The sequence below is a fragment of the Dermacentor albipictus genome, chromosome 3 (assembly GCF_038994185.2).
Source record: "Dermacentor albipictus isolate Rhodes 1998 colony chromosome 3, USDA_Dalb.pri_finalv2, whole genome shotgun sequence".
Classification (NCBI taxonomy): domain Eukaryota; kingdom Metazoa; phylum Arthropoda; class Arachnida; order Ixodida; family Ixodidae; genus Dermacentor; species Dermacentor albipictus.
In genome coordinates, this window is record NC_091823.1 from 5,420,150 (window position 1) to 5,444,648 (window position 24,499).

The 24,499-nt window shown below is 45.2% G+C and overlaps 2 protein-coding genes across 3 annotated transcripts in view; one reads left to right on the plus strand and one right to left on the minus strand.

Moving 5' to 3' along the window:
- The window catches only part of LOC135920179 (ankyrin repeat domain-containing protein 50), a 116,392-nt gene extending 97,043 nt beyond the window's left edge, over window positions 1-19,349 (plus strand). For both annotated transcript variants that reach the window (XM_065454327.1, XM_065454326.1), the window contains 3 exons: window positions 2,798-3,065; window positions 3,686-4,012; window positions 15,443-19,349. In XM_065454327.1, the coding sequence (XP_065310399.1) occupies window positions 2,798-3,065; window positions 3,686-4,012; window positions 15,443-16,213 (1,366 nt within the window). In that variant the 3' untranslated portion in view covers window positions 16,214-19,349. The remainder of the gene's footprint in view (window positions 1-2,797; window positions 3,066-3,685; window positions 4,013-15,442) is intronic.
- A 240-nt stretch (window positions 19,350-19,589) lies between these two features.
- Roc1a (Regulator of cullins 1a) lies at window positions 19,590-23,772 on the minus strand. Its single transcript, XM_065454332.1, has 7 exons — window positions 23,617-23,772; window positions 23,424-23,538; window positions 23,306-23,333; window positions 23,181-23,231; window positions 23,036-23,106; window positions 22,854-22,939; window positions 19,590-19,685 (listed from the first exon to the last, which is right to left on the minus strand). Exons 2-7 carry the CDS (start codon window positions 23,523-23,525, stop codon window positions 19,673-19,675), a joined length of 351 nt encoding a protein of 116 aa, XP_065310404.1. The 5' UTR covers window positions 23,526-23,538; window positions 23,617-23,772; the 3' UTR covers window positions 19,590-19,672.
- Between the last annotated feature and the right edge of the window lie 727 nt (window positions 23,773-24,499).

Below are 24,499 nucleotides of genomic sequence, written 5' to 3' on the forward strand. Positions count from 1 at the left end.
AAACAATTAGCTATCACGGCTGGCGACGTCACAACCCATGCGGCGGCCATTATCTCAAGCGCCATGAACATGTCCACTACGGTGGGACGCTTCAACTGGAGGTTCAGCAGCAGACGTTGAATCAGCCTCTCCTTTTAGGCGCACTTGACGCTACGAATGACGCCTTGATCAAGTGGCTGCAGCACGGAAGTGCAGTTCGGTGGAAAAAAAACCAAGTGCACGTTTCCTAGTTCCACGTCATCGACATGATGGGCACTGCAATTGTCCAAAAAAAGGCAGACCGATCTGCCTGCCTTCCGCATGTCCGTATCGAAGGCCTCGAGCCAGCTGCCAAATATGGCCCGGGTCATCCATGCCTTCAGGTTCGCGGTGTACTGTATGGGCAGCCGACGATTTCCCTTGAAGCAGCGGGGCTTCTTACTTCTGCCGATTACGAGCAGTGGCCGTTTATCTGTGCCATCCATGTTGGTGCAAAACAAAACTGTTACACGCCGCTTGCTGTGTTTCCCCCCGCGGCATTTCAGGCCTTTCAAGTCCAGGGTCTTCGATGGCAGCATCTCGTAGAATAAGGCCATCTCATCTGCGTTGTAAATGTCCGAGGGCTTGTACTGGTCTAATACTTCTTTGTTGGTCAGCAGCCACGACGACGTTGTCAAAGGGTCGGCGGCTGCTGCCTCCCCGGAAATGACTTTGGCCATTATGTCGTGGCGGGCTTTGAAACGGCTCAACCAGCCAGGGCTAGCCTTAAAATCAGCGTGCCCGAGAATGCATGCGAAGTGCAGCGCTTTCTGCTGAAGAACTCTGCCAGACAGCGGCACTTTGTTGGCACGCTGTTCACAAAATCATGCAAACACCGCCTTGTCAACGTCTGGAAAAGCCGTAGCGCTCACCGTTTTGTTTTTCGCACTCACGCCATTTCCGAGCGCGCCGAGAATGGAGGCCTTGTTTTTCAGAATCGTCGATATCAAACTGCATGCAATTCCAAATTCTTCGGCGATATCCATTTTCTTCCTGCCCTTTTCAGCTTGGGCAATAATTGCAGCGTTATCCTGCAGTGTCATAAATTTCCTCTGTTTGGCTGGAGGCGGCATCTTAGCAGGCTGTCAAAGCAAATGGTCCGATTGGCACAGAGACACACAATTGACGCACTCTAGCACCAACGACACTGAGCACATGACCATGTGCGGCGGTACACAAAGCCCACTGATACCAAAGCGTCATCTGGGTTATCGGAGCCTTCACGTGTAGTAGATGTCGATTTGGCTTCCACGCACGTAGGCGTTTCGCTCCGCATTTAGCACAAGCTGTAATGGCACACAGGATTAAATAAAATGTCCTCACTGCGAGATCGCCTACGGTTCTTGTCTATTTTTATTTGTATCATTCAAATGGTAATTGCATTTTTGGCATGGACACTGCGCAGTCACCCGTTGCGACGGGCGAACGACCACCATCATCATCATTGCTGTCGTCTGTCACGAGAGGAGGTGCGAGGCTTTTTTTAACCCTTTCGCTGTTGGACCTTTCTGGCCGTGACACACCCCCAGTGTCGGCTTGGTTTCAGGGAGCGAGAATAACAGGGAATGAACATAGCAATTTATTTTTGATTATGATTGGTATACAAATAACATAGTCAATGCAATATGCACATTTCAGTGTTATGCAGCTGTTTTAGTAAACATCATTATCATCATCAGCCTGACTATAATATCCGTTCAACATCCGAATCTGACGATGCGGAACCCTCTTCCTCGCATGCGACTCTGTCCGAGTCCGAATCCGAGCTCGGCTCGTATTCTGAATCGAAATTCAGCCACCGCTCCAATGAGCAGACGAAGGTCCCGCGCGCTGAGCCATCCGAAAGCAACCGCGCGCAGGGAGGATGCGCTTTCAGTCGCCCGCACAACGGAGAGAAATGGGACGTTGCGTGATCAAGAAGACAGAGGGAGATGGAAAAAGGCTAAACAAAGTTAGCAGGGCATTATGTTTACTGCTGCAAGTCGGAAGCGAGGGTGCGGCGAGAGAGCGAAAGCAGCGATCGAGTCGCTTTTTTCGGAGAGGCAACGGCACGCGCGCCTGAACTTGACGCGCCGTAGCAGGCACACCAACAGAAGAAAAATAAAAACCTTCAAACCAGCGGAGATTGCAGAACAACCCTTGAACCCCATAACCACACACGCGCGACGCATGATCCAGCGAACGCGGAGCCACCGCGCCACTAGCAAAGAGAAAGTGGGGAGTGGCAGTCACACCGTACTCTTCAATACATGAATTAACACAGGTCGGGGCGAATATACGAACTTGTAGAAAGAGTCAACAGATGGCGTGGCCAATCCAGGAGCGCCAGCTTTGCGCTCAGGCGCGAAATTTTGAACGCACGATAGAGAACGTACCGGTACGTCAGTGACACTGTGGGGGGGAAGCGCGATGACGTACCGGTACGTCTGTGACAGCGAAAGGGTTAATTGTAAACAATGATGGCGGCGTCCACGCAAGTGTTCTGTGGTGGTAGTTAATGCAATTTAAGCGCACAACGAATGCATTTGAGCAGTTTCCGGACACAACTAGTGTTACATGAGTAGATTATTTGCGGACTGTCGTTTCAGAAAATTTCGTTGACGAGGGATTGCTATAGAAAAAAGTTTCGTTGTCGCGAGATAGGAAATGCATTGACTCCTATGGCTGTTCGCCGGGGATCCGAAAATATTTCGTTGCGGCGAGAATTTCGTTCCCTCGAGATTTCGTTACCGCAGGTTTCGACTGTATTGCCATTGCTAAGGTGATGCGCAATGTGCAGGGACAATGCTGGCTGGACACCGCTGCACTATGCTGCACTGGAGGGTCATGCAGAGGTTTGCACATTGCTCATGGAGGCTGGTGCACAGGCTTCGGAAACAGACAACGAGGGGCGCACACCGCTTATCTTGGCGGCTCAAGAAGGGCACACACAAGCTGTGCGTGCTATGCTGGACTTAGGAGGCCACCCTCCATCACTGGTGGACCACAGGGCTCACGATGGCCGCACCGCCTTTCGGGTGGCCGCCCTCGAGGGTCACAAGGAAACTGTAAGTGCACTTTTCACGGAGTGGGTTTGCAACAACACACCACAATAGCGAGAGTTGGCTATGTCTCTCTTAGTTGTTATGGTGCTTATAGCAGCTTTTTGATAGATGGCACTTGGCAATGTGAACCTGGCATGGTAGCTCAGTGGCTGTGGCATTACACTGCTGAGAGGGTGCGGGCTGACTCCCACCCACGGCAGCTGCATTTCCATGGGACCAAAATGCTAAAACACTCACATACTTAGATTTAAAATAAAGAACCCCAGGTGGCCAAAATTAATCTAGTCTCTCTCACTATGGCGTACTTCATAGTCAGATTGTGTTTTTTTTTGCATAAAACCCCAGAATTTCTTTTTTTTAGCAGTGTGCAATTATATTGATGCTTGGGCGAAACAGATGGTAGATTACAGAACTAAGTTTGACAGTGCAGCCATTATGTAAGAGGAAGGAAAATCAGTATACTGGTGACCAGCGTGATGGTTTCATTCATCATGCAAGAATGTTTCCCTAATTTTCTTTATCGAAGTGTACAATTGTGTCGAGCCTTTTACCAGGGCCAGGATGGCCATGTCTGCCATTTTAGCAGCAGTGGTTCACACTTATCTGTGACCGGTCCTCTACAGGTGCACACCCTGCTGAGTTACAATGCAGACGTCAACTACCAGGATGCAGATGGCCGCTCGACACTGTATGTGCTAGCCTTGGAGGGGCGGGTTGACATGGCAGACTACATTCTGGCTCGGGGTGCTGACCCTGAGATTGGTGATCTTGAAGGCCGCACGCCACTGCACGTAGCTGCCTGGCAGGGTCATATTGACTTGGTTGAACTGCTGCTCAGCCGTGGAGCAGAGATTGATGCTGAGGATGCCGACCATCGCACACCCCTGCAGTCGGCCGCCTGGCAGGGACAGGCACACGTGGTCAGGCTCTTGCTGGAGCGAGGGGCTCAGGTGGGTGACCAACTTAATTGTCATCACTGCCAGCAATGGTGGCCCAGTTGCTATGCCATTCTGCAGGAGAGCACAGGTTTTGACTTTGGTAGCCACATTTCGATGGGGAGTGCAATGCAGAAAAAGCTCATGTACCTTGCTGTGAGTGTACGATAAAGGTGGTCAAAATTAATTCTGAAGCCCACCACTATGTCCTCCCTCCTAGCCCACTGTGTAGCTCTGGGACATTGAACTGAACAATTCAGTTTCATGCAATTCATTGTTTCCCTGAATCTTGCTTTATCAAGCAATGGAATTCCTCTCATCCTTTTTAGTACACTTGAATGTAACTACAGAATGAAAACCTGAAATGTTCTATAGTGCACTGGTAAAGAACATACAACAAAAGTGACTTTTAACACCTTTGGAGTACTGCAGACATCTTGGCACTAACAGAAACCATGCAAATGTTCCTTGGGCCTGGTGAAGTCAGTCATTTAGGCTCACAAGTTGTGCCACTTCATGGCGCATTTATTCAATGTGTTCCAGTGCTGGTCCACTGGCAGGGTTCACAGCTCAGTCAGTGCATGTACAAGCACCTGCAGTAGTCTGTAGTTGCTCAAGGGATGACATTATTTATACAAGCATCACCATTTTTATTTGTTAATGCTAATCATATTGCTTTCTCAAAGTAGTTTTTGTGAATCATGACAATGGGAGCAGTGTATCATTATTTCTTTTTTGATTTTTTGCTTTTGCCAAGACCAGTTAATAAACATTTTCAAAGAGGACAGAATTTTACAGCAGCTTTGCCCTATGCAGTGGTGGAAATGCTGCCTTGATCTGCGCCAACTGAAATTTGTTGCTTTACACTGCTCCGGAAGCAGCCTTTTTACCTAAATTTCACTGTTGCTGTGCCACAACATAGTGTCGGTGGTGCAAAAGTTGGGAAGCTACCATGCAATACAGTACGATGCATGGTGCAGTTGCATTCATTCATGGCTTTGCAGTCAGTGTGACAGGTGTTGTGGCAGTCGAGAAAATCCAATGCAATCCTGTTTTAGTATTTTTACATGCCAGCCGTGAGGCTATGGCAAGGCTACATTAGATTAGGTGGCCATGCTGGAGGCCCACACAGTAGTTATACATCGAGGGCTCATGCATGATGGTGCTCTGTAGACTAAATATTGAGCAGTGTCCACTATTAGTTCCTATTGCTTGCTTGTACCTTTATTCATCGCACCATATGATATTGTTTTCAAGAGAATTTGAGGTTGTCGAGTTTAGCATTGCACTTTATAAACATTCTCACAGATTGGGTATTGGATCACGGTTCATGCTCTTTGTCAACTATGTTTATAGTAATACATGTGTCCTTGGCAAAGCAATACATAGGAAAAGAGAAATCACTGGACCAAATTTGATTAGGTTTCATGCATTTAAAGGAAAAAGTTAAAATCTAGTGACTGTTGGAAGGAAATCTTTGATTTAGGCTCTTGATATTATAATACAAATTGTTCAAAATGGCAAAATATCAGAAACCATAAATATCAAGTTTACAACTTCAACTCCGCAATGAAAAATGACATCACAATTCTGTAAACTGTATCTAGTAGTACATTTAAAGTGGGCAATATTGATCGCTCTCAAGTACGTCATTGATATGTTAGTAGAACTTTTGCAAAACCGTCATTATCATTGTAATAAAATCCCCAACTATGTCCACGTAAGATATAAATTACTATATCAAATTTGTCCACGTTATTTGCTCTAATGAATGCAGTTTACAGAACTGTGATATCTATTTTTAGAGCAGAGTTATGGATTTGTAAGCTTTCTGCTTCCACTTTTTCTTAACTCAATGATTTTTGGAAATTTACGTACTATGTCCGGGACCTAAATCAAAATTCTGCTTCCTACAGTCGCTAGACTGTAACGTTCTCTTAAATACAACAAATTCCATTCAAATTGGTCCTGCGGCTGCGTCATAAAAGCATTTCTGTATTTTGCATGTACGTATTTGAGTAGGTAGCATGGGAGTTGGCCCCAGGCTAAAGCTTCCTCTTAAGTCTTGACCTGGGAATGCATATCACTGACAGAAAAATTTGGAGGACGCTTAAGCTTCGCCTTTAAGAGTGGAACGCAATAGCATTCAAGGATCCCTGACTGCTTCGCACGCTTCGCAGCGGCTGCAGTTTGTGTAACCGTTATGTTTAATGTTTACCGCGAAACGCTGGTGTCGAACTCTATGCACAAAGGTGGGCTTTCTGGGAGAAATGCGGTATCTTGCGTGGACTGCGTTGTGACGGTGCATTGCAAGGAACCGTGCTGCTCTGTGGCCCCCAAGACACCTGTGCGCTGGCGCGCGCATATAGCAGTTGCTGCGGCTGACGTATGAATGGTAGAAATGCTGGAAAAGGGGTTTCTTTGAATTTTCACTTAACAGAATTATGTTTTCTTGTATAGTCAAATTACAATCCAATAGCTGTCATGTCTGTAGGGTGTTTATAGTCGTATTTATGATTTTTTCATGTATTTTAGCTTGAGAACTTCATTAGCTCAGTAAATTCCTTGCGTCACATTGGAGGGCGTGGGTATGGGTGGTTCGAAAATCTTTTCACCGAAACGACGTCCGACGCCAACACCGGATTTTCTGCGACACAGGCTCCTTAACGGGACACTAAAGGTTTCTATGAAGTCAAGTTAAAGTGATAAAGCAATGCTCTAGAATGTCTAAGGCGCCAATATAATCGCGAACAGAGCTCTAGTAACTGAGAAATTGAGGTAAATGCATGACACGATTTGAGACCCCCCAGTGACATTCCGGTATTAGCCTGATGACGAAGGCACTCCTCATCATAAGTTATGTCACTAGTACTCAACTACTCGTATTAAAAAGATAATTTCATTAGGTTATAAGGCGGAAGAAAATGCTACTTGTCTACTTCTGTTAGATTCTAAGAAAAAATAACATTTTGACGTTACCCTTCAGTAGTATGGGTGGCCGAAAGGTTTCATTTTCACTCGACTCTGCGCGCTCGACCGTGCGCGGCGCACATTTTGGAGTTTCAGTTGTTTCGTTATCGTGTCATGCTGCGCTGGTTCTGCTGGCTTGCGAAACTTCCATTTGGAACAAGCAGCGAGAATGCCACGTCCATGTGATGTTGTGTGATGCGCGAACGGTCTGCGGAACTTGGCCAAGGGCAGTTGCAACGGTGAATCCAACGTTACTTATCACTGTGTGCCAATGAGTGAACCTCTCCATTCGAAGTGGTTAAGTGCTGTACCTCTGCCATAGCGCGTTGACAAAGAGCCGAAAAACCGCATAGTGTGCTCGCTGCACTTTCGTCTAGAGAATTATGAGTTCAGCGCCGACTTACTGAAATTGTGTGGAGTGCCTTTCAAAGCAGTGCTTTCCCGTAGCGCTGTTCCGTTGGTCTTGCCTGCATTCTTTAAAGTGCAAGAACAACTGTAGGTCGAAGACGGGGCAGTGAGTGCGGCATTTGGTTTTCACGAAAGAAAAGCTACAAATATGCGAATATGTACAGCCATACAGTTGCCGTCGTAGTAGTACGCAACGACACCGGCAGCGTGAGCCCTCAGCAGCAGGTCACGTTCATCAGTGCTTAAATCGCTGAAGTCGAGCCCAGCATCGCGAGCCAATGTGCCATTGTCAGGGTCGTCCATTGCAACGAGCGTCAAAGTTGACGTCATAAAATAAAGAACCAGCTTATCGCCACGCACTTTCCCTTCCGCTAGCCACCATAGTTCTGCTTTCGCGCTGCTGTTGGCTCTGTCTTGGCTCTGTTTCTGGCCGCACGTTTGCGTTTTGCGCAGAAAAGCCATAGCGCCGTCTGCGGGTGCCGTTTTACTAACCGACGGCGCAATGTCACTATGAGGTCATGACATCACCACTCCTCGTTCGGAGGGCGGGCGATTCGAACTGTGCTAGAGGTACGCAGACGCTTCAGAATGCATTTTCTCTTAAAATAAGTTTCTTCTTCGCATAAAACAAGCGTTTTGAAGTTTCCGGGGTGGTATTTCAACAGTCCACATTGACTTAATATTAACCTTTAGTGTCCCTTTAACGCTACCGCACTAAAAGTTGACAGTCCTTTTAGAATACGCTAAAGAGGATGAAGGCGAAAGCCTACCCGCTCACGAGACATTCATTACATTACTTGACATTTTCATTCTAATGGGTTGTTACTTCCTATTACTTGTTTTCTCCCACCAAAGGTCGTGGGTTTGAGTGCCTTAATTAACTCTACCTCAATTACCTGTGTCTTAATTGACTTCACTCTAGCACCAAAGGTCGTGGGTTTGAGTGCCTTAATTTATTGCTTTTTTATTAACTGTGCCTTAATCAACTTTGCCTTAACACCAAAGGTCATGGGTTCGACTCCTACCAGAGGTCAAGGTTTCAATTTCCACCAAAGATCGTGGGTTCGACTCAAGACCTTCACAATGTCAATTGGAATCGAACTTGGAGATATCGCCGGCTCGCCCAAATCTCCAAGTGGGTTCGACTCCCGCCAAAGGACGAGGGTCTGACTCCCTTCAAAAGCTGTGGGTTCGAGCGCCTTAATTAACTCTATCGTAATTAACTGTGGACTTATTCAGTTCGCCTTAATTAAGACCGAAGGTAGTGTGTTTGACTTGACTTTTACGATCCCAATTGGAATCCAACTTAGACATATGGCCGGTTCACCCATATCTCCAAGTGGGTTCAACTCCCACCGAAGGTCATGGTACAAATGCCTTAATTAATTCTACAGGTCGTGGGTTCGACTGGCTCAAGTGCCTTAATTAACTTCGTCTTCATCATCATCAGCATCACCAGCCTATTTTATGTCCACTGTAGGATGAAGGCGACTTCATTTACCCCTGCCCTGTGCCAACTGATTCCGACTAGCGGCCGCGAATTTCCTAATTTCATCGCCCCACTTAGTCTTCTGCCGTCCTCGACTGCACTTCCCTTCTCTTGGTGCCTATTCTGTAAACCTAATGGTCCAACGGTTATCTAACCTGTGCGTTACATGACCTGCCCAGTTCCATTTTTTTCTCTTAAGAGGAAGCTTTAGCTCGGGCCCAACTTTGACGTGGCCTATTCAGATACATGTAAAACGCAAAAACGTTTTTCAGGGATAACCCCTGGACCAATTTTAATAATATTTTCTGCATCTGAGAGAGAAGCGTAAATTCTAGTGATTGTTGGGAGCAGAATTTTATTAAGGACCCAAATTTAAAAGAATTTTCAAAAGTCTGAAAGTATGAAAAAAAAATATGAACCACAATGTTTACAAATAAATAGCTCGGCATCAAAAACAGATATTGTGGTTCTGTAAACAGCATCCATTAGACCATTGAAAGCGGACAAATTAGATATGTCATATTATATCTTACGTGAATTTGTTACGTTGTGTACAAGGGTTCTGCGAAAGCTGTATTTCCATATTACTAAATTTTTTGACATTCATGTGTGACATATCAATTTTGTCCGCTTTAGATGTACTATCAGATGCAGTTCACATAATTGTGATATCATTTTTAGTTGCTGAGTTACCAAGTTGTAAACTTGATAATTTCGTTTTATGACAATTTTCGGTTTTCGCCAATGTTTAATAAAAAATTGATGTTTTAAATAAAAATTCAAAGCCAACAGTCACTAGATTTGAAGTTTTTCTTTTAAACCCAACAAACCTCACCAAATTTGGTGCTGTGGCTGTTGAGAAGAATGAATTCTCCTTTTACATGTATTTAGATAGGAGCACCTGAGCTAAAGCTTCCTCCTAATGTCAATTAGAATATTGGCTATACCATTTTGCTCTCTGATCCAAACCGCTCTCTTTCTGTCTCTTAACGTTATGCCTAACATTCTTTGATCCATCACTCTTTGCGCGATCTTTGTTCTCATCTCATGCTTCTTGGTCAGTCTCCAAGTCTCTGCTCCATATGACAGCACCGGTAAAATGCACTGATTGTACACGTTCCTTTTCAATTATAATGGGAAGCTTCCAGTCGGGAGCTCACAATGTCTGCCGTATGCGATCAAACCTATTTTTATTCTTCTCTGAATTTCTTTCTCATGGTCAGGGTTCCCTGTGATTGGTTGACCTAGGTAAACATACTCCTTCACAGGCTCTAGAGGCTGACTGGCGATCCTGAACTCTTGTTCCTTTGCCCAGCTATTCATCATTATCTTATTCTTCTGCATAATAATCTTCAATCCCACTCTTACACTCTCCCTGTTAGGGTCCTCAATCATTTGTTGTAACTCGTCTGCATTGTTGCTGAATAGAACGATGTCATCGCCAAACCTAAGGTTGCTGAGATATTCGCCGTCAATCCTTACTCCTAAGCCTTCCCAGTAGCTTGAATTAATAGCTTGAACTTCACCTTAATTAGCACGAAAGATTGAGGGTTCTACTCTCAACCTTCACAATGTCAATTGGAATCCAACTTGGAGATATGGCCAGTTCGCCCATATCTCAAAGTGGTTTTGACTCCCACCAAAGGTCATGGGTTCGAGTGTCTTAATCAACTTTATATTAATTAACTACACCTTAATTAGATTTACCTTAATTAACACTTCAAGTCGTGTTGATGCTTCTTTGCCTTGGCTTCATGCTTTCTTATAAAGAAAAGAGATGGTCTAATTCGCCCTAATCAACACCAAATTTTGTGGATTCGACTCCCACCACAGGTCAAGGGTCCGAATCTCAGCAGAAGTCATGGGTCTTAATTAAATTCGCCTTAATTAACACCACACATAGTGGGTTTGACTCCCACCAATGGTCAAGGGTTCGACTCCCTATGAATTTTGGTGCCATACGCCGGACATCAGATTATTCGTCCCATGAGCCGTCTAAGGCTTTTACCTTAATTAAGAACATTATGTGATCATACCGGTGATTGTGATCCTTGAATCCAAATCGGAATGCCCAGAATATCAAGCTTGCGAAGTGGTCCTTTAAAGGGCCCCTCACCAGGCCCCATAGCAAATTTTGGTTATATGCTAGAAGTTGTTATGTGTCCTCTAGCAAGTGTTCTGCAGCAAAAAAATTTCAAATCGGCTCATTAATAGCCGAGATAAAAATATTTCAGTGCCGCGAACCCATGATTTCAGCAGGCGGGCGCCACTGCCAAGCAAGACGCTCTCTCCACTCGCCCTGTCTATCCTTTGCAGGCGAAATTCCTTTCCTGTGTTCTCCCATGTTAGCCCTTGAGGATCACGTGACTTATACGTCACAGGCCCCGCCTTCATTTTTTTTCTCCTCGCCTTTTTAAATTTTTTTTCCTGTGCTACGCATTTCCGCTAACCACGCCGTGCTCGAGCTGTTGTCTTGTTCGTACAGTGCATGATTTTGCATGCTGTACACAAGGAAACATGACTAGCGGTATAATTCAGTGCTACACGAATACTGAAGCAGAACAAGTGGATCGCAGAGCGGGATCATGCGCTGGAGCACGGTAGAAAATGGCATAGTTTCAGTACCTGCACACTTGACTGCACAACCGTGGGAACAAGCAGACGAAGCGGAAGTACATCTCTGTTGCTTCAGTGCGAAGTAAAATAAAAACACGCAGACATTCTGTTTGTCGGTTTATTATTTCTCAAAGCTTCAATTTGTCAATTCAAGCAACACATTGCACAGATAACAGATGTCTTGAATAATTCTCGAAGTCACATGTCACCACGAGCAACGTCACACTGCGGACCCAATTACGTAGGTGCAGGAGCCCGACTATGTCACTGTCCCTCTCCAGGCGGATTCGCCGCGAGTGAAGAGGGAAATGGCGTTCGGATTGAAATTTCAGGCCTTTCCGCAGCACGATGCAATTCTTTGCAAGCAGGATGGTTGGCACGCATTGTACGTTCTGCGCTTGTCAGCTCAAGATGGCCAGACCTGGTGAGGAGCCCTTCAAAGGGGCCCTGAAACACTTTTCTAACTAATCACCAAATGGTCTCACTATTGAAGTATGTTGTCCCACAAACCTCATGCCACAAAAGTTTTTGGAATTCTTCAACTATAAGTGGATTTATCGCACCGATCTTCTCATTAGCATGGTAGAAGCTACATAGCGGGCAAACCAAGAAGGCGAAGCCCCGACCAAAAGTTGAGTGTTGCAGCGGCGAACAGGCTCATCATGGCAACCCATGGCGGCTGTAATAAACCGCGCTACGCAGAACATCGTCGTCATCTCAGAGGCCACGTGCAGCAGGTGCAGCTACATGCAGTGCAAAGATAAAATAATTTTGCTGTCTGTTTGAGATTGCAGACATACAGTCGCAGACTGATTTTTCGGACTCCAAAAATTCGGACATACTCGATTATTCCGTCTGCTTTGCGGCACCGCCATTCTCCCCATAGACCATAATGTATAACAACTACTGAAACTTCAAACACCTTGCAACCTCTCGTTTGATTTTTTGGACACTCCTTGAGCCAACTCGATCGAGAGCACCATGCACCGACTTTGACCGATGCATGGTTCGACTTGCTGAATGCCATTGTTGTTTTGAACGGAGCCTCCTTGCTGCTTCACGAAGTGGCACTACTGCAAATCCCCGCTCATCATCATCGCTTCTGCCTGGTTCGCTAGAGTGGCTACAGCAGTTCCGGTTCATGTCAAGACAATCCAGCAGCTGATTTGTTTCTTTCTTCGCACACGACGCTATAACGACGCTGCGAGTAGGCCACGTTTTTTGTTTGTGCGACTGGTGTCGGCGTGACGGCGTGGTGGTGTTTGCTTTGTGTGCTGTGTCGAGGTTGCGGTGATCCAACGCGGCATACGGAAACATCGCGTCAAGTGTCTAATGGCACCGACAGTGCCCGCGCAGACTCCGCTGGGGAATGCCAGCAAGCGGGTGCCCGGAGGCCTAGGATTTGTCGCATTCCGATGTGCTCCCTACTGACGCCGAAAATTTTCTGCGGAGACCTGCACAGTGGTTGCATTGCGATTCCGGACACCGTCTCATTTGACAGTTTCACTGGTGCTGACACTGCTGTACTGACATGTGCAGAACTCTATGACGGCGAGATCATTCGTCAGGTTATTGTGGCACCACCGGACAATGATGCTGTGCAACGCTGTGCATGTGCAATGCTGCCGTTGCATGCAGAGCGTGTACAAGCAGTGACTGTGCTTTCAGCTGCCTATAGTGACCGTACGACACCGTACGACACCGTACGACCCTCTCTGAGATTCAGGCTTATGTGATTGCGCGTAAACGGAACAGTGTGCAACGGCGTATTCACGATTTCTTCAAGCCTACTGCCGAGCCCGAAAAGTGCGTGGAAATAAAGGATTTTTTTTCTTAATCTGCTTTTTCGGACACCTGTTTATTCAGACATTTCCCCAGTCCCCGTGAGGTCCGAATAAACGGTCAGCAACTGTATATATTTTCATTTATTTAACTCAAAATTAGCAATTGTGCATTACTGAGAATGTTTTTGTAATCATGAATTCAGCCATTAGTGTTAGTAGGCCAACTGCTTTTGACGATGCTGCATGATGACATTATGGAAGTGAGAGCAAGCAATTTTTCACTATTTCTAAACGATATTGTAAATTCCCTGCTACATTCAGTGCAATAATATTTGGCTTGCATGTTCACAGGAGCCTTGTTAACAGATCGGCAACATTTTTCTACTATGTTCAAAAAGTATATCAGGGCCCCTTTAAAAGAACACCGAAGGAGAAAAATAACTTGAGCTGCAATATCACTCTCACCATGAAAAGAGGCCTGGTAAGCTAGAAAAGATGCAAAAATGAAGCACAGGTGGGGATGCTCCCACACCACCTTGCCATTACATCACGGACGGCGGCTACTCGGGCCTAGTTAACCTTTTATCGGTAAAGTTGGACTACATTGTGTTTTAGAAGAGCCGAAGACTGAACTTGACAAACTTGGACAACTGAGCCACAATGGCTGAAATACCTAAAAAGTACTTTGAAAGTCATGATGTCACGCTGACGTACCGGTACTTGGGTTTCGGTGCAAAATTTATGAATTGGGACTGTTACCTGGCATAAACATGAAAGTGTTTTGTGCCGAGGTGCACTATAAACTTCCTGTAATGGATGTGATGGCCCGAATGCATAAAATATGGTCTCTTTTGGCAGGGATGGCACCACCAAGCAGTGGTGAAGCGAAGTACTGCATCATGGCACTAACGAGCGCCAACAGCAAGCGCTTTGGTAGTCTCACCGCAGCAGAGGCTTCAATGCATTTTAGCCTAGTGTATGGGGTGTAGGCCTTCTGCCGAATTAACGATGCAGTTTCCGCACATGGTTTGTCTTTCGCGCCTGATTAGCCTGTGACGCCTCGTCACCTATGGAGTGCAACTTCAACATGCCTCAGCAGTGCTTACAAACTGCATATTGCTTTGCTTGCGATGGCACCAACTAAGAAAATTGCTGCGCTATAAGCGGTGCAGAAAGGCAACAAGATCAATTGGCGAATCTCGCTTTGGTCCGGTGAGAGACACACCAGCGTGAAGCAAAACGCCTTCACATGTTTGTGGTGCACGCTGCGAATTCTTACACTCGCATTCCTGAAGCTGAGCCCATCACAACTCAACTGGCTGCCCTAAACACTACGGAGCTAGACCAAAATTTTCGTACTAACGCCAAAGCGACTCAGCAGCAGGACACCACTCGCCAACAGGACGCTGTGCTCCAAGCAAACCTGCAAGACGGTCGCCGGCCCGGACATTGTGTGCCTTTTGCTGCAGCGTACCATGAATTCATGAAATAAACATACAACAGCTTCTGTGAAGAAATGTTTCACTTTTGTGCTCTACCAATTCGTATGAAAGAGGGATGAACCGTATCTTCTTTTTTCTTTGAATAATCTGCTTATTACTGCAAAATTGAAGAAAGTAGCAGAGAGTAAGCTGATTTGGTTTCTTTCTAAGGTGTCCCTTTAATTTTTATTAACTTGTGCAATTGCCCAACGCATGTCGTTTTTAGTGTAGGCTTGCTGCTGCTGTCACTTGTTGTGGTGAATCACTTCTTTTGTTCATAGTTCTTATGAAATGATTATGTAAACTTAAGAAAACACTTGATTTTGTTTCTCCATGTGTGCATTGGTGGCAACCTTACACCTGCTCCAAACGCAGGAGTAGGTGCTCCTAACGTAGATTTTGTTTGCTCCTATAGCTGCTTGAAAATGCTGAAGCACATTCCTGCCGTTGCAATGATGCTACTCTCTGCCACAGAGAACAGGAGCCAAAAAGAGGTACTAGTACTGCAGTACTTGCATAAATGTTGGCGCTCCTCACAGAGTCTGCCTCGGCTGCCTCACTGCTATCATGGTGCCCTGCCAGAAAAGAACAAGGTGTTCTAAATGGGGTCACTATCTTCAGCCAGTAGCGTGCCAGCCTAAATTTACCCAAGAGGCACAAGTTAACATCTACAGCATGGTATCATTGTTTTATGCAGGTTGACCACATCTGTGTGGAAGGTGCCACAGCCCTGGGCATTGCCTCTCAGGAAGGCCACGAAGCTGTCGTGCGTGCTTTACTTGAGCATGGGGCTGACCCTTCCCACGCCGACCAGTGTGGCCGATCTCCGCTGCGCGTTGCGACCAAGGCGGGGCACCTTAACGTGGTCCGATTCCTTGAAGAAAGCCTGGCGCTGGGCCGCTCAGCTCAGGCCTTGGGCTCTGTTAGCACGTCATCGCTTGCTTCTGCAGCTTCCACTGCACCATGCGCTGCCCCGCTCTTCTGCCCAGAGTCTCCAGAATCAACGAGTGGCAAACGTCGTTCACTTGCATCCACCCGCTCTGACTCGAAATCATCGAGCAATCGGACCGACTCAACAGCTCGCTCCCAACACAATGCTGGTGTCCCCACCTCAGCAGAGCCTGGTCCAACCAGCCTCAGCTTCACTCAGCAAATCCAGCAATGCACACGTTCGCGGCACCGTGCAAGCCGGGTTCTTTCACCCCTCAACAGCGAGGGTCGTTCGCCGTCCAGTCCTCCAAGCTGCAACTGGCCGCCGGCAGCTGTTGTGCCACCACGCCGGGGCCCGCTGCCAGACCTTCCCGTCATGGCCGTGGATGCACGGCCAAAGCGTAATGGCATTGTTACCAATCCCAACTGTAAAGGAAACAAGCGCTCCACGTCCGATCAGTTGCACAGCAAAGTGGCCAACTTCAGGGAAGGAGTGAAGGGGCCAGTGCTTCCTGTGAAGAAAGAGACACCCTTGTAACAGTTGACTTGCACAACGGTTGCATTATTCTTCTGCGCTGCCTCGCACACTTGCATGCACGTGCAATGCAGTAGCTGCAGTACTGTGGTGGTGCGCAGTATGAGAGTTTCAAAGCCACACTGCAGTCACTGTTTTGTCATGGTTAAGGGATGCACATCAGCAACACAGCCTGCATATGGTCCTTATCTGCCAGTTGTGGCACCTGCTACATTCAAAGGAGTGTGTGTCAGTGCAGGGCTCGGCAGTGCCAAGGGAGCAGCTGCTGTCATGGCAGCTCTGTGTGCAGCCCACCATAGTTGTTTTCCATGGGAATTCGCGCTCTGTGCCTTTATTTGAAGAGTTTGTTTGCATGGGTGCTTCTTCCTGGAACACCCAGAATGTGCTTGTTTTGTGATCAGTCTTTACACGCCTGTTGACGAAAAATGAGCACTTTGTTGCTTTGCAAAGGACTGCATACTTTGTTTGCTGAACAGTGTGAATATCACTCCTTGTGCTAATGACCTTTCCCTTTGAACAGATAGTATAATTTTAATAAATGAAATATAGGTACAGGCTGTTCAGCTGCAGACTTTAATGATGTTCTCTGGACAAGCAGGCATGGTGGATTGTTGAACTTGTCAGAAAAGCACAATTCCATCATCCACACCTGCTGCATCTCAGTTGTGAAGGGGCACATACTTCAATGAAGGGGAAAGAACTATATAGTTAATGACCACACATTGATGCTGGAAAGATTATGCAATGTGGGATAAAAGGGCTACAATGAAAAATCATTACGGATGGCACTTTCACAGGTATATGATAAGTAGCATTTACATGCTGGTTGATTTTCTCATCCAGAAAGGAATGCATTGACAGTGGTATTTAAAGGTCTGTGCATGGGTGATGTTGAAAAAGGCATGCTTTAAGTTGCATGCAACTATCTTAAGCAGGGTTGTACATTATTTTGTTATTATATAGATTTTGCATAAAAGGCATTTTACTTATTTTATCATTATTATTTTCGTGAAATGTTGAAATGGAGCCTCGATAGCGTCCCTCCTAAGGGTGTTTGTGGCTGCCAAAGCGATTTTCATGTACTGTGCACTTTCACACTGGCATAACAACGACAGACTTTTAAGTGCTTGTCCCCAACAGCAACCAAGTCAGCGTATTGCATTACAAAAATTTATTACAGTGCATGCGAATTCAATCTGAATAGTAGATCTAGATAGTTTGCTTTTCTGAGTGCTGTGGGGGTGTCATATAATTTGACAGGGCTTTATAAAGGGGGCAAAAAGTTGCAGCACTTGCAAAATAATTACCATGGCTAGTTTTTCACGCAAGCTTTTACCCTTATGAAAAACAGGCTCAGTCAAAATCATTCACGCGCGTATTTTCATCAAATCCATTTACAAGCTCAGATCACTTTAAAATGTGCTATCAAGGATCGTGTAGATTTGTAGATCATGTAGGCTTATATTACAGCCACAGATTGTATTGATAGATAAACCTTCATCTGAACCACATTTTATTTGATCTGTATTAACTTGCCCCAGCCTGTTCGTTTCTATGTTGCCATAGGTTGCCCTTTATTACTTGGCTTACTACACTGGATGAATCATTTTAAAGCAGCTGCTGACCAAGCAATGCAAAACCTAGTCACATTCACGAGGCCATAGAGAGTGCGCTGAAAACTAGTAGTGAGGGTGAACATCTGGGCTTTCATGCAAAGGTGTCTCCAACCCTTGTTGCAACACCCAAAGGAGCAACGGAGTTTACTTGCTGCTATGGCTTCTCGGCAAGCACTCTTCCTTGAACATGTTTCTAATGTTCCAACTATGTTGAGGCACATTTTTTAAATGGCACTAAAAACAAATGGATCAAAGCTAAGCTAAGCAAAGCCTAAATGCAGCCTTATTCACCTCAAATGTATCACCCATATGTTATGCATACAGGGAAGTTAACAAGCCCAGCAGGGCAGCTTGTATGCAACTTCTTTTATTTTGCTTTCCATGTTGAATGCATAGTCATGGCCACACGAAACATTTAAGAATAGTGTTTGTTGGCATGGCATTGATCAATGACAATTTAAACCGCTTCTGCATTATTGCGCACTTTGGGAGCCAATCTGCTCTGTGCGAGTGTCGTGGGGCATTCCTTTCTAGGAACTGTGTACTTGGCACATGGGAGTAGCTTTTCTTTTTCTTTTTACAAGGCACACATTCAGTGTAATGCTTTGATGTCCAAAGAGCAGAATTTGTTGGAATCATTGCGTTGCAAGTACTGTTTGACATGTCTAGTCAGTCTCAGCTTGTCTCTTGGCTTTCCTGTGTGGCCTCATGCTGATTTAGCCAACAATGGAAACATCTTTGTATCTCAATACAATTGTACAGAACAAAGCAATAGAAGTTGATTGTTCGGACCAAATACAGATTGGGCAATACAAGTTTTTTTGATGCCAGAGGTCTTGCAAGTGACCAATTTGGCTGCACCGCTTGTTTTATAAATGCATTCAGCCCACTTTGTTTCCCCATGGTTAGTGCGACAATCTCTGTGCTCTTGTGACACCACTAGTGAAATGAGATCATGTCAGAACTTTGCCAATTTCAATTCATGCTGGAATTTGACACGACATTCATAGTTCCAACTGGCTTTACAAGCTTGTGGTAGCAGTAATTTCCTAATATAGTGGACAAGTATAGGTAACCCAAGGAAATGTCCAAATAGTCTAATAGGAGTAAACCTAGGTTTATAATACTTATGGGAACTAAAGAGGCATAACATGTAAACAGCTTGGTGTAGACAGCCCTGTGAAGTCTGTGCACACTGCTTCAGCAAGAAGTCGTTGCTGGATGACTGCCCTTGCACATGATTCAAAAGGGCATCTGCATACTCAATGTGATATTCATAGCATCTGAACATCTTGAAAATGAAGCACTGAGTGCAAATTCACTGTGGATGTGTCGCAGAGAAATGGTTACGAGCAAAAAATGTGCTGGCATGCTTGCTCCTGAAGCTTTGCGCTTTCATTGTTGAATGGTGAGCCTATGCGCAATTCAACATGGGCTCTTGTGTAGCCTTAACTGAAGGTTACAATACGTTGCTTGTGCAGCGGATTTAGTTTTGACAAATAAAAATGCTTGTAAGAAAGTTATTTTTGTGGATCCCTTGTGAAATGTGTGCACCCATATAAAATGACAAGTTTCACTACAGCGAACATCTTGCATCCTCTTCTGGTCATTGGAATGCTAAGAATGAGCACTCTTCCCAATTCACCGTCACATATGCGAGGCAATGTGAAAGGCTTTGCACATAAAAAAAAAAGCATTACCATGCACTGCACATTTTGACAGTTTTATTCCAGCAGAAGCACCGAAATAAATACCACTCTAAAGACAGTAGAAAAATTGAATATTTTATTATGAAGTGCAGCAAATCATACACTGCTTAAATTTTGAAGCCTTGAAGCCCAGTCATTCAGTGCCCATACCTGCACAGAGAAAAAGAGTCATGAATGCAATTTCTACAACTGCTCGGGTATATTGGTTTAGTGTCTCGCGAAAACTGCCGAGCATGCCACAGAAATCAAGTTGTGCAGCAAATTACGACTGCTTCCTTCACATCAATAGACAGCGTCTCACAGAAATGAGCTTCCATTTACTCAACTTTGGTGGAGATGCAGAACTGTATATATAAAACAAACTGCACATTGAAAGATGCGCATGAAGCATTATGAAAACAAGGATTTATTTACTGGCAATATTGGCAAATGTGCTACAGAGTTCATTGAAAAAATTCATTTGGTAAAAAATTGGAGAATGCTTAAGCTTCGCCTTTAAGAGTGGAACACGATAGCATTCAAAGATCCCCAACTGCTTCTCATGCTTCCTGGGAACTGCAGCCTATGTAATCGTAATGTTTACCGGGACACACTGGTGGCAAACACTGTGCGCAAAGTGAGCTGTCTGGTAGAAACGTGGCCTCTTGCATGGGCTGATCCCACAAGTAGTGCACAACCACATAAAAAAAATTACACCATTTTCAGGTTTCTGTTATTGCTTCGAGCTCTAAATATTTAAGTCCTAGAAGATTTATCATAAAAGGCATGTGCGGTGGGTGTTTTGTTTTGCGACGTTTGTGGGCTATCATTTTCAAAATTCTGAGGAATAGCTCTGTCAAGAATGTAAGACAAGATGTGAGCAAGTTTAGTAACAGAATGGCATGGAAACATAATACGCATATACTGCATGTCACATAGCAAAGCGTGGCATATATACCTAAACATATATAGAAATTTCCACTCGCAGAACTCCACCTATGCCGAAACCAGATTTTCTGTGACTGGGGCCCTTAATGCTATCGCAATAAAATATCTTCGTTCACACACACACAAAATGGCCTCTTAGAAATTACTTGGCAAGAGCAGTATGCACAGCAAAACGTGTTCATTTATGCAGTCAATTGAGGTTATTGAACTTTGTTGCTCCTGCTGTTGACATCAAAGCCTTACTTTAAGTACATTGGAAAATGCATCTGTTTTCTATGAAAGCACCCTAGGGAAATCTAAACTTTGTCCTTTATTTTCTTCTTTTCCTGGTCATGGACTGTCTATGGGAAAGATCGCTATGCGCCCAAAATTAGCCGCTGTATGGTGAAGTGTCATTTATGGGGCACTTGGCCCGGAGAGGTTAGCTTGCATGCTAACACAAATGACTTGTGTAACTACTACTGCAGTGTTGCAGGAGAATGCACAAGAAGCAGTGCATTCAAATGTGTAACACCATGCTCACAATTTTTACATCAGAAACAGCTGGGAGCACACTAAGTTCATATGTTTTATTAATTTAGCTACTATTTCATTGATGAAGTGTAAGGAAATTTCTTGCTGCCCTTGGTGACTGCCGTTGTTAAAAGACAAGTCACAGTGTGCATAGGTTTGATCACTGTTCCCTCTATAAACAAGTGTTGCCTGTAGGCAACATACCAGAAAAAAATGTTTTTCTCGCAGAGTTTCAGTGTTGAGCAGGAAGTTGCTGGCTAAATGCCTTTGGCCAACACTGAACGACAAGCAGCAAGTGTCATATGAGGGTTTAGGGCAGGAACACAGTACAAGGAAGAATTTGCCTTGTTACTCGCTTTCCTTTCAAGGCATCGTCGTAGGAGACAGACAGATGCAAGATCTATGGCTGCAGTAGTATCACATGTGATGTAAATGAAATGTACACCTATGGTTTACATATTACAAGAGCTTTCTGTAATAGTTCCCAACGAAGCCATAGGTGGCTTGGTGGTGAAGCCCACTTCCAGTTTTCTGTCTAATGCTTCCCTCCTATTGCTCAAAAAGCTTCTGCCAAATATCTTCTTTTAGTTGATTTCTGTGTCTCGTCCTTTAAGGATTAATAGTAATTGGACTGAAATCTCCACATTTAGTGTGCTTCTAGGAGTTGCAGATTTTAAAACATTGTCTGCTTAATGGTATTATTTTAATCACTTCCTGGAGAAACACTGCAGTAGGAAATGTTTGAATACACGTGCAAGTTAGCCTCCTCCAGTCGACAGCTACCGTAATTGCTCTCTAAACACCACTGCAGCTAATTTCCATGTTATAGCAAGCTTATCCATTGTAGTACTACAGCCAGAAGTAAAGCGTTTCGGTTCAATTTACGACTTGGGGGTGAAGCCCACTTCCAATTTTCTTTTTCTGTCGGGTGCTTCCCTCCTATTGCTCAAAAAGCTTCTGCCAAATTATATTTTCTTTTAGTTGATTTCTGTGTCTCGTCCTTCAAGGATTAATAGTAATTGGGCTGAAGACTTGATGCTCGGCACCAAGAAGCCACAACCTCTGTGCTATCACGGCATGCAGTTTCATTTTGCTGGTCAACTGTGAAGGCAAAGATGCACTAAATTAACCTGGCTATAAGTATCATGTATAACGAACAAGCGCGTGAGCAAAAAAGTATTTGAAGTAGACTCGACTAACCCAGCTACAGATTGCTGAAGTAATAGACACTAATGCAGGTGCGCAGCTCAAATAAGTTGCAATTGAATTGCTGCCACACCTTGTTCAGCACATGCGACACTTAGTCTAGTAGCATAAGAATAAAGTTGAAGCCATAAAGCACAACAGCAGCTAGAACTACTCATCAATGAAAGTTGGTTCTCTTCATGCACAAAAGAAAAAAAAAATAGCGGGGTGGCTTTCAAGGGCAGGGGGCACATAGCCAAATGTTTAACGAAAATTCTTTTTATGCAGTATTTGTCGAATAGACGGAAGTATGGCTGAAACCTCGGTTCGCAACCTTCGATGCCCATTTCTGATTATACCGTGCATTAGCGTTCTTTCTTAGTTCGATTATGACGGTCAGTTGCAAGAAGCTTAAACAAAATTAAATTATGGGTTTTTACATGCAAAAACCACGATCTCGTTATGAGGCACGCCGTAGTGGGGGACTCCGGAAATTTGGACTACCCGGGGTTCTTTAACGTGCACCTAAATCTAAATACAGGGGTGTTCTCGCATTTCGCCCCCATCGATATGCGGCTGCCGTGGCTGTGATTCGATCCCGCGACCTCGTGCTCAGCAGCCCAACACAACACAGTAGCCACTAAACAACCACGGCGTGTGCAAGTAGCTTGGAGTGTGATACAAGTGCCTTACTTCTGGAATTCCCATTCCCTGTTGTCAAGTGGACAAACTTGACGCGTCTTCAGCCACCGGGAGATGCAGTGAAAGTGGAAAGCGTGCTGCAATGGAGACAAACGCGACGGTTAAAGACATTACGATGTGCTGTTTTCTGTTACTGCCACAATTATATCCCAGAGTGGCCAAGCACCGCTTACATTGCATACTCCCCAAGCTACGGTACACTCCTCGCTGGTTGCCGAAGCCTGATTAGCCTGGCATTCGATACCTGTAAATGGCTATAAATCAGCAGTTGCACGAATGGAAGCCTAAAGCACACAGGCGGGCGTATTTTGAACTTACAGAGATCCATAATGTGATTTCTGCAGATTGCGCAGTTGTCCACGACAATATCTGCAACAAGACAAACGCTTTAAGCACTTATGCCTCGAAACGCCAATCTGTCATCAGTGCATTCGAAACCTTACCCCAGGCCCATAGGGCAACTGCATTCCACTAAAAAAGAACAAGAAAAATCTTTTTAGAAAACAGTGTACAGTCAAACCAAAACGAGCACGTCAACCCAAGCGAGGAAATATGACTCACTTTCTTGACTTCAAACCGTTTTTTGTCTCCCCTGGCAGAGCTAGTGGAACTTGGCTGCTCAGACTGGTCTGCGTCCAAATCATCGTCCACCTCCATGGCCATCTTTTAAAAACGCCTACAAGCGAAAGCAAGCCGACTAAGTTCGTATGAAGGATATATCGGGATAAATTATGACTGGAAACGAATATGCAACCTCACTAAATGGGCCAAAGGTATCGGCACTGCACAGCACAAGCGCAGCGGCAGCAGCGCAGTGTTGCCAGGTTGGGCAAGGCGGCGTAGCCCAAAGCTAGAGAAATGGTAGCCTAAATCGTTGCTCAAGCGTAGCCACACACAGAAAAGAGCAAAACAAATTTGTAGTCAATATAGCCATTTTTATGTGCATATACATTTTCGCACTCGACTACGGTAATTTCTTCTTGTACAACCCTTCGCATAGAGTTTCTAAATAAATACCCTAGAGGGAAATGTGGCGCTAGTGTCTACGGTGGCAAGCGGGGACTCTCACAACGCCACCTAGACTGTGATTAGTCTAGGTGGCGTTGGCTCTCATGAGCGTTGCCCACGGTGGAAGATAGGTGGCGTTGCCTTAACTGCAGGCTAGCACGAGAAGTGGGCTGGCGACTTGGGGGTCGCGCTGTTGCTTTTTTAGGGGGCCCGCGGGAGCTCAGGAGGTCAGAGTAGGTAGTAATAAAGAAGGTCCCCTAGGGGAACAGCAGAAGAGCATCGCCGTCGATAAGAGAAAAAGGAGGAAAGCAAGAACAAGAGCTCGCCATGCAATAGGCTACATAAACATGCAGGGCGGCAGAAGAAAGGAAAAGTGGGCAGAGATTGAGGAGTAGTTACATAGAGAACAAATAGGGGTGTATGCGGTTACAGAAACGCACCTTAGAGACTCAGAAGAGCCGCCAGTTATTGAGAATTATGTGTGGGAAGGGTGCAACAGAACTAAGTCGGAAAGAAAGGGAGGGGGAGTCGGAATGCTCATCCATCAGGGAGCCAAATGGAAAAGAGTAAATTCACAATGTCAAGAGCATCTTTGGTTATCAGGTACAATGAGTGGGAAAGAAACTTGG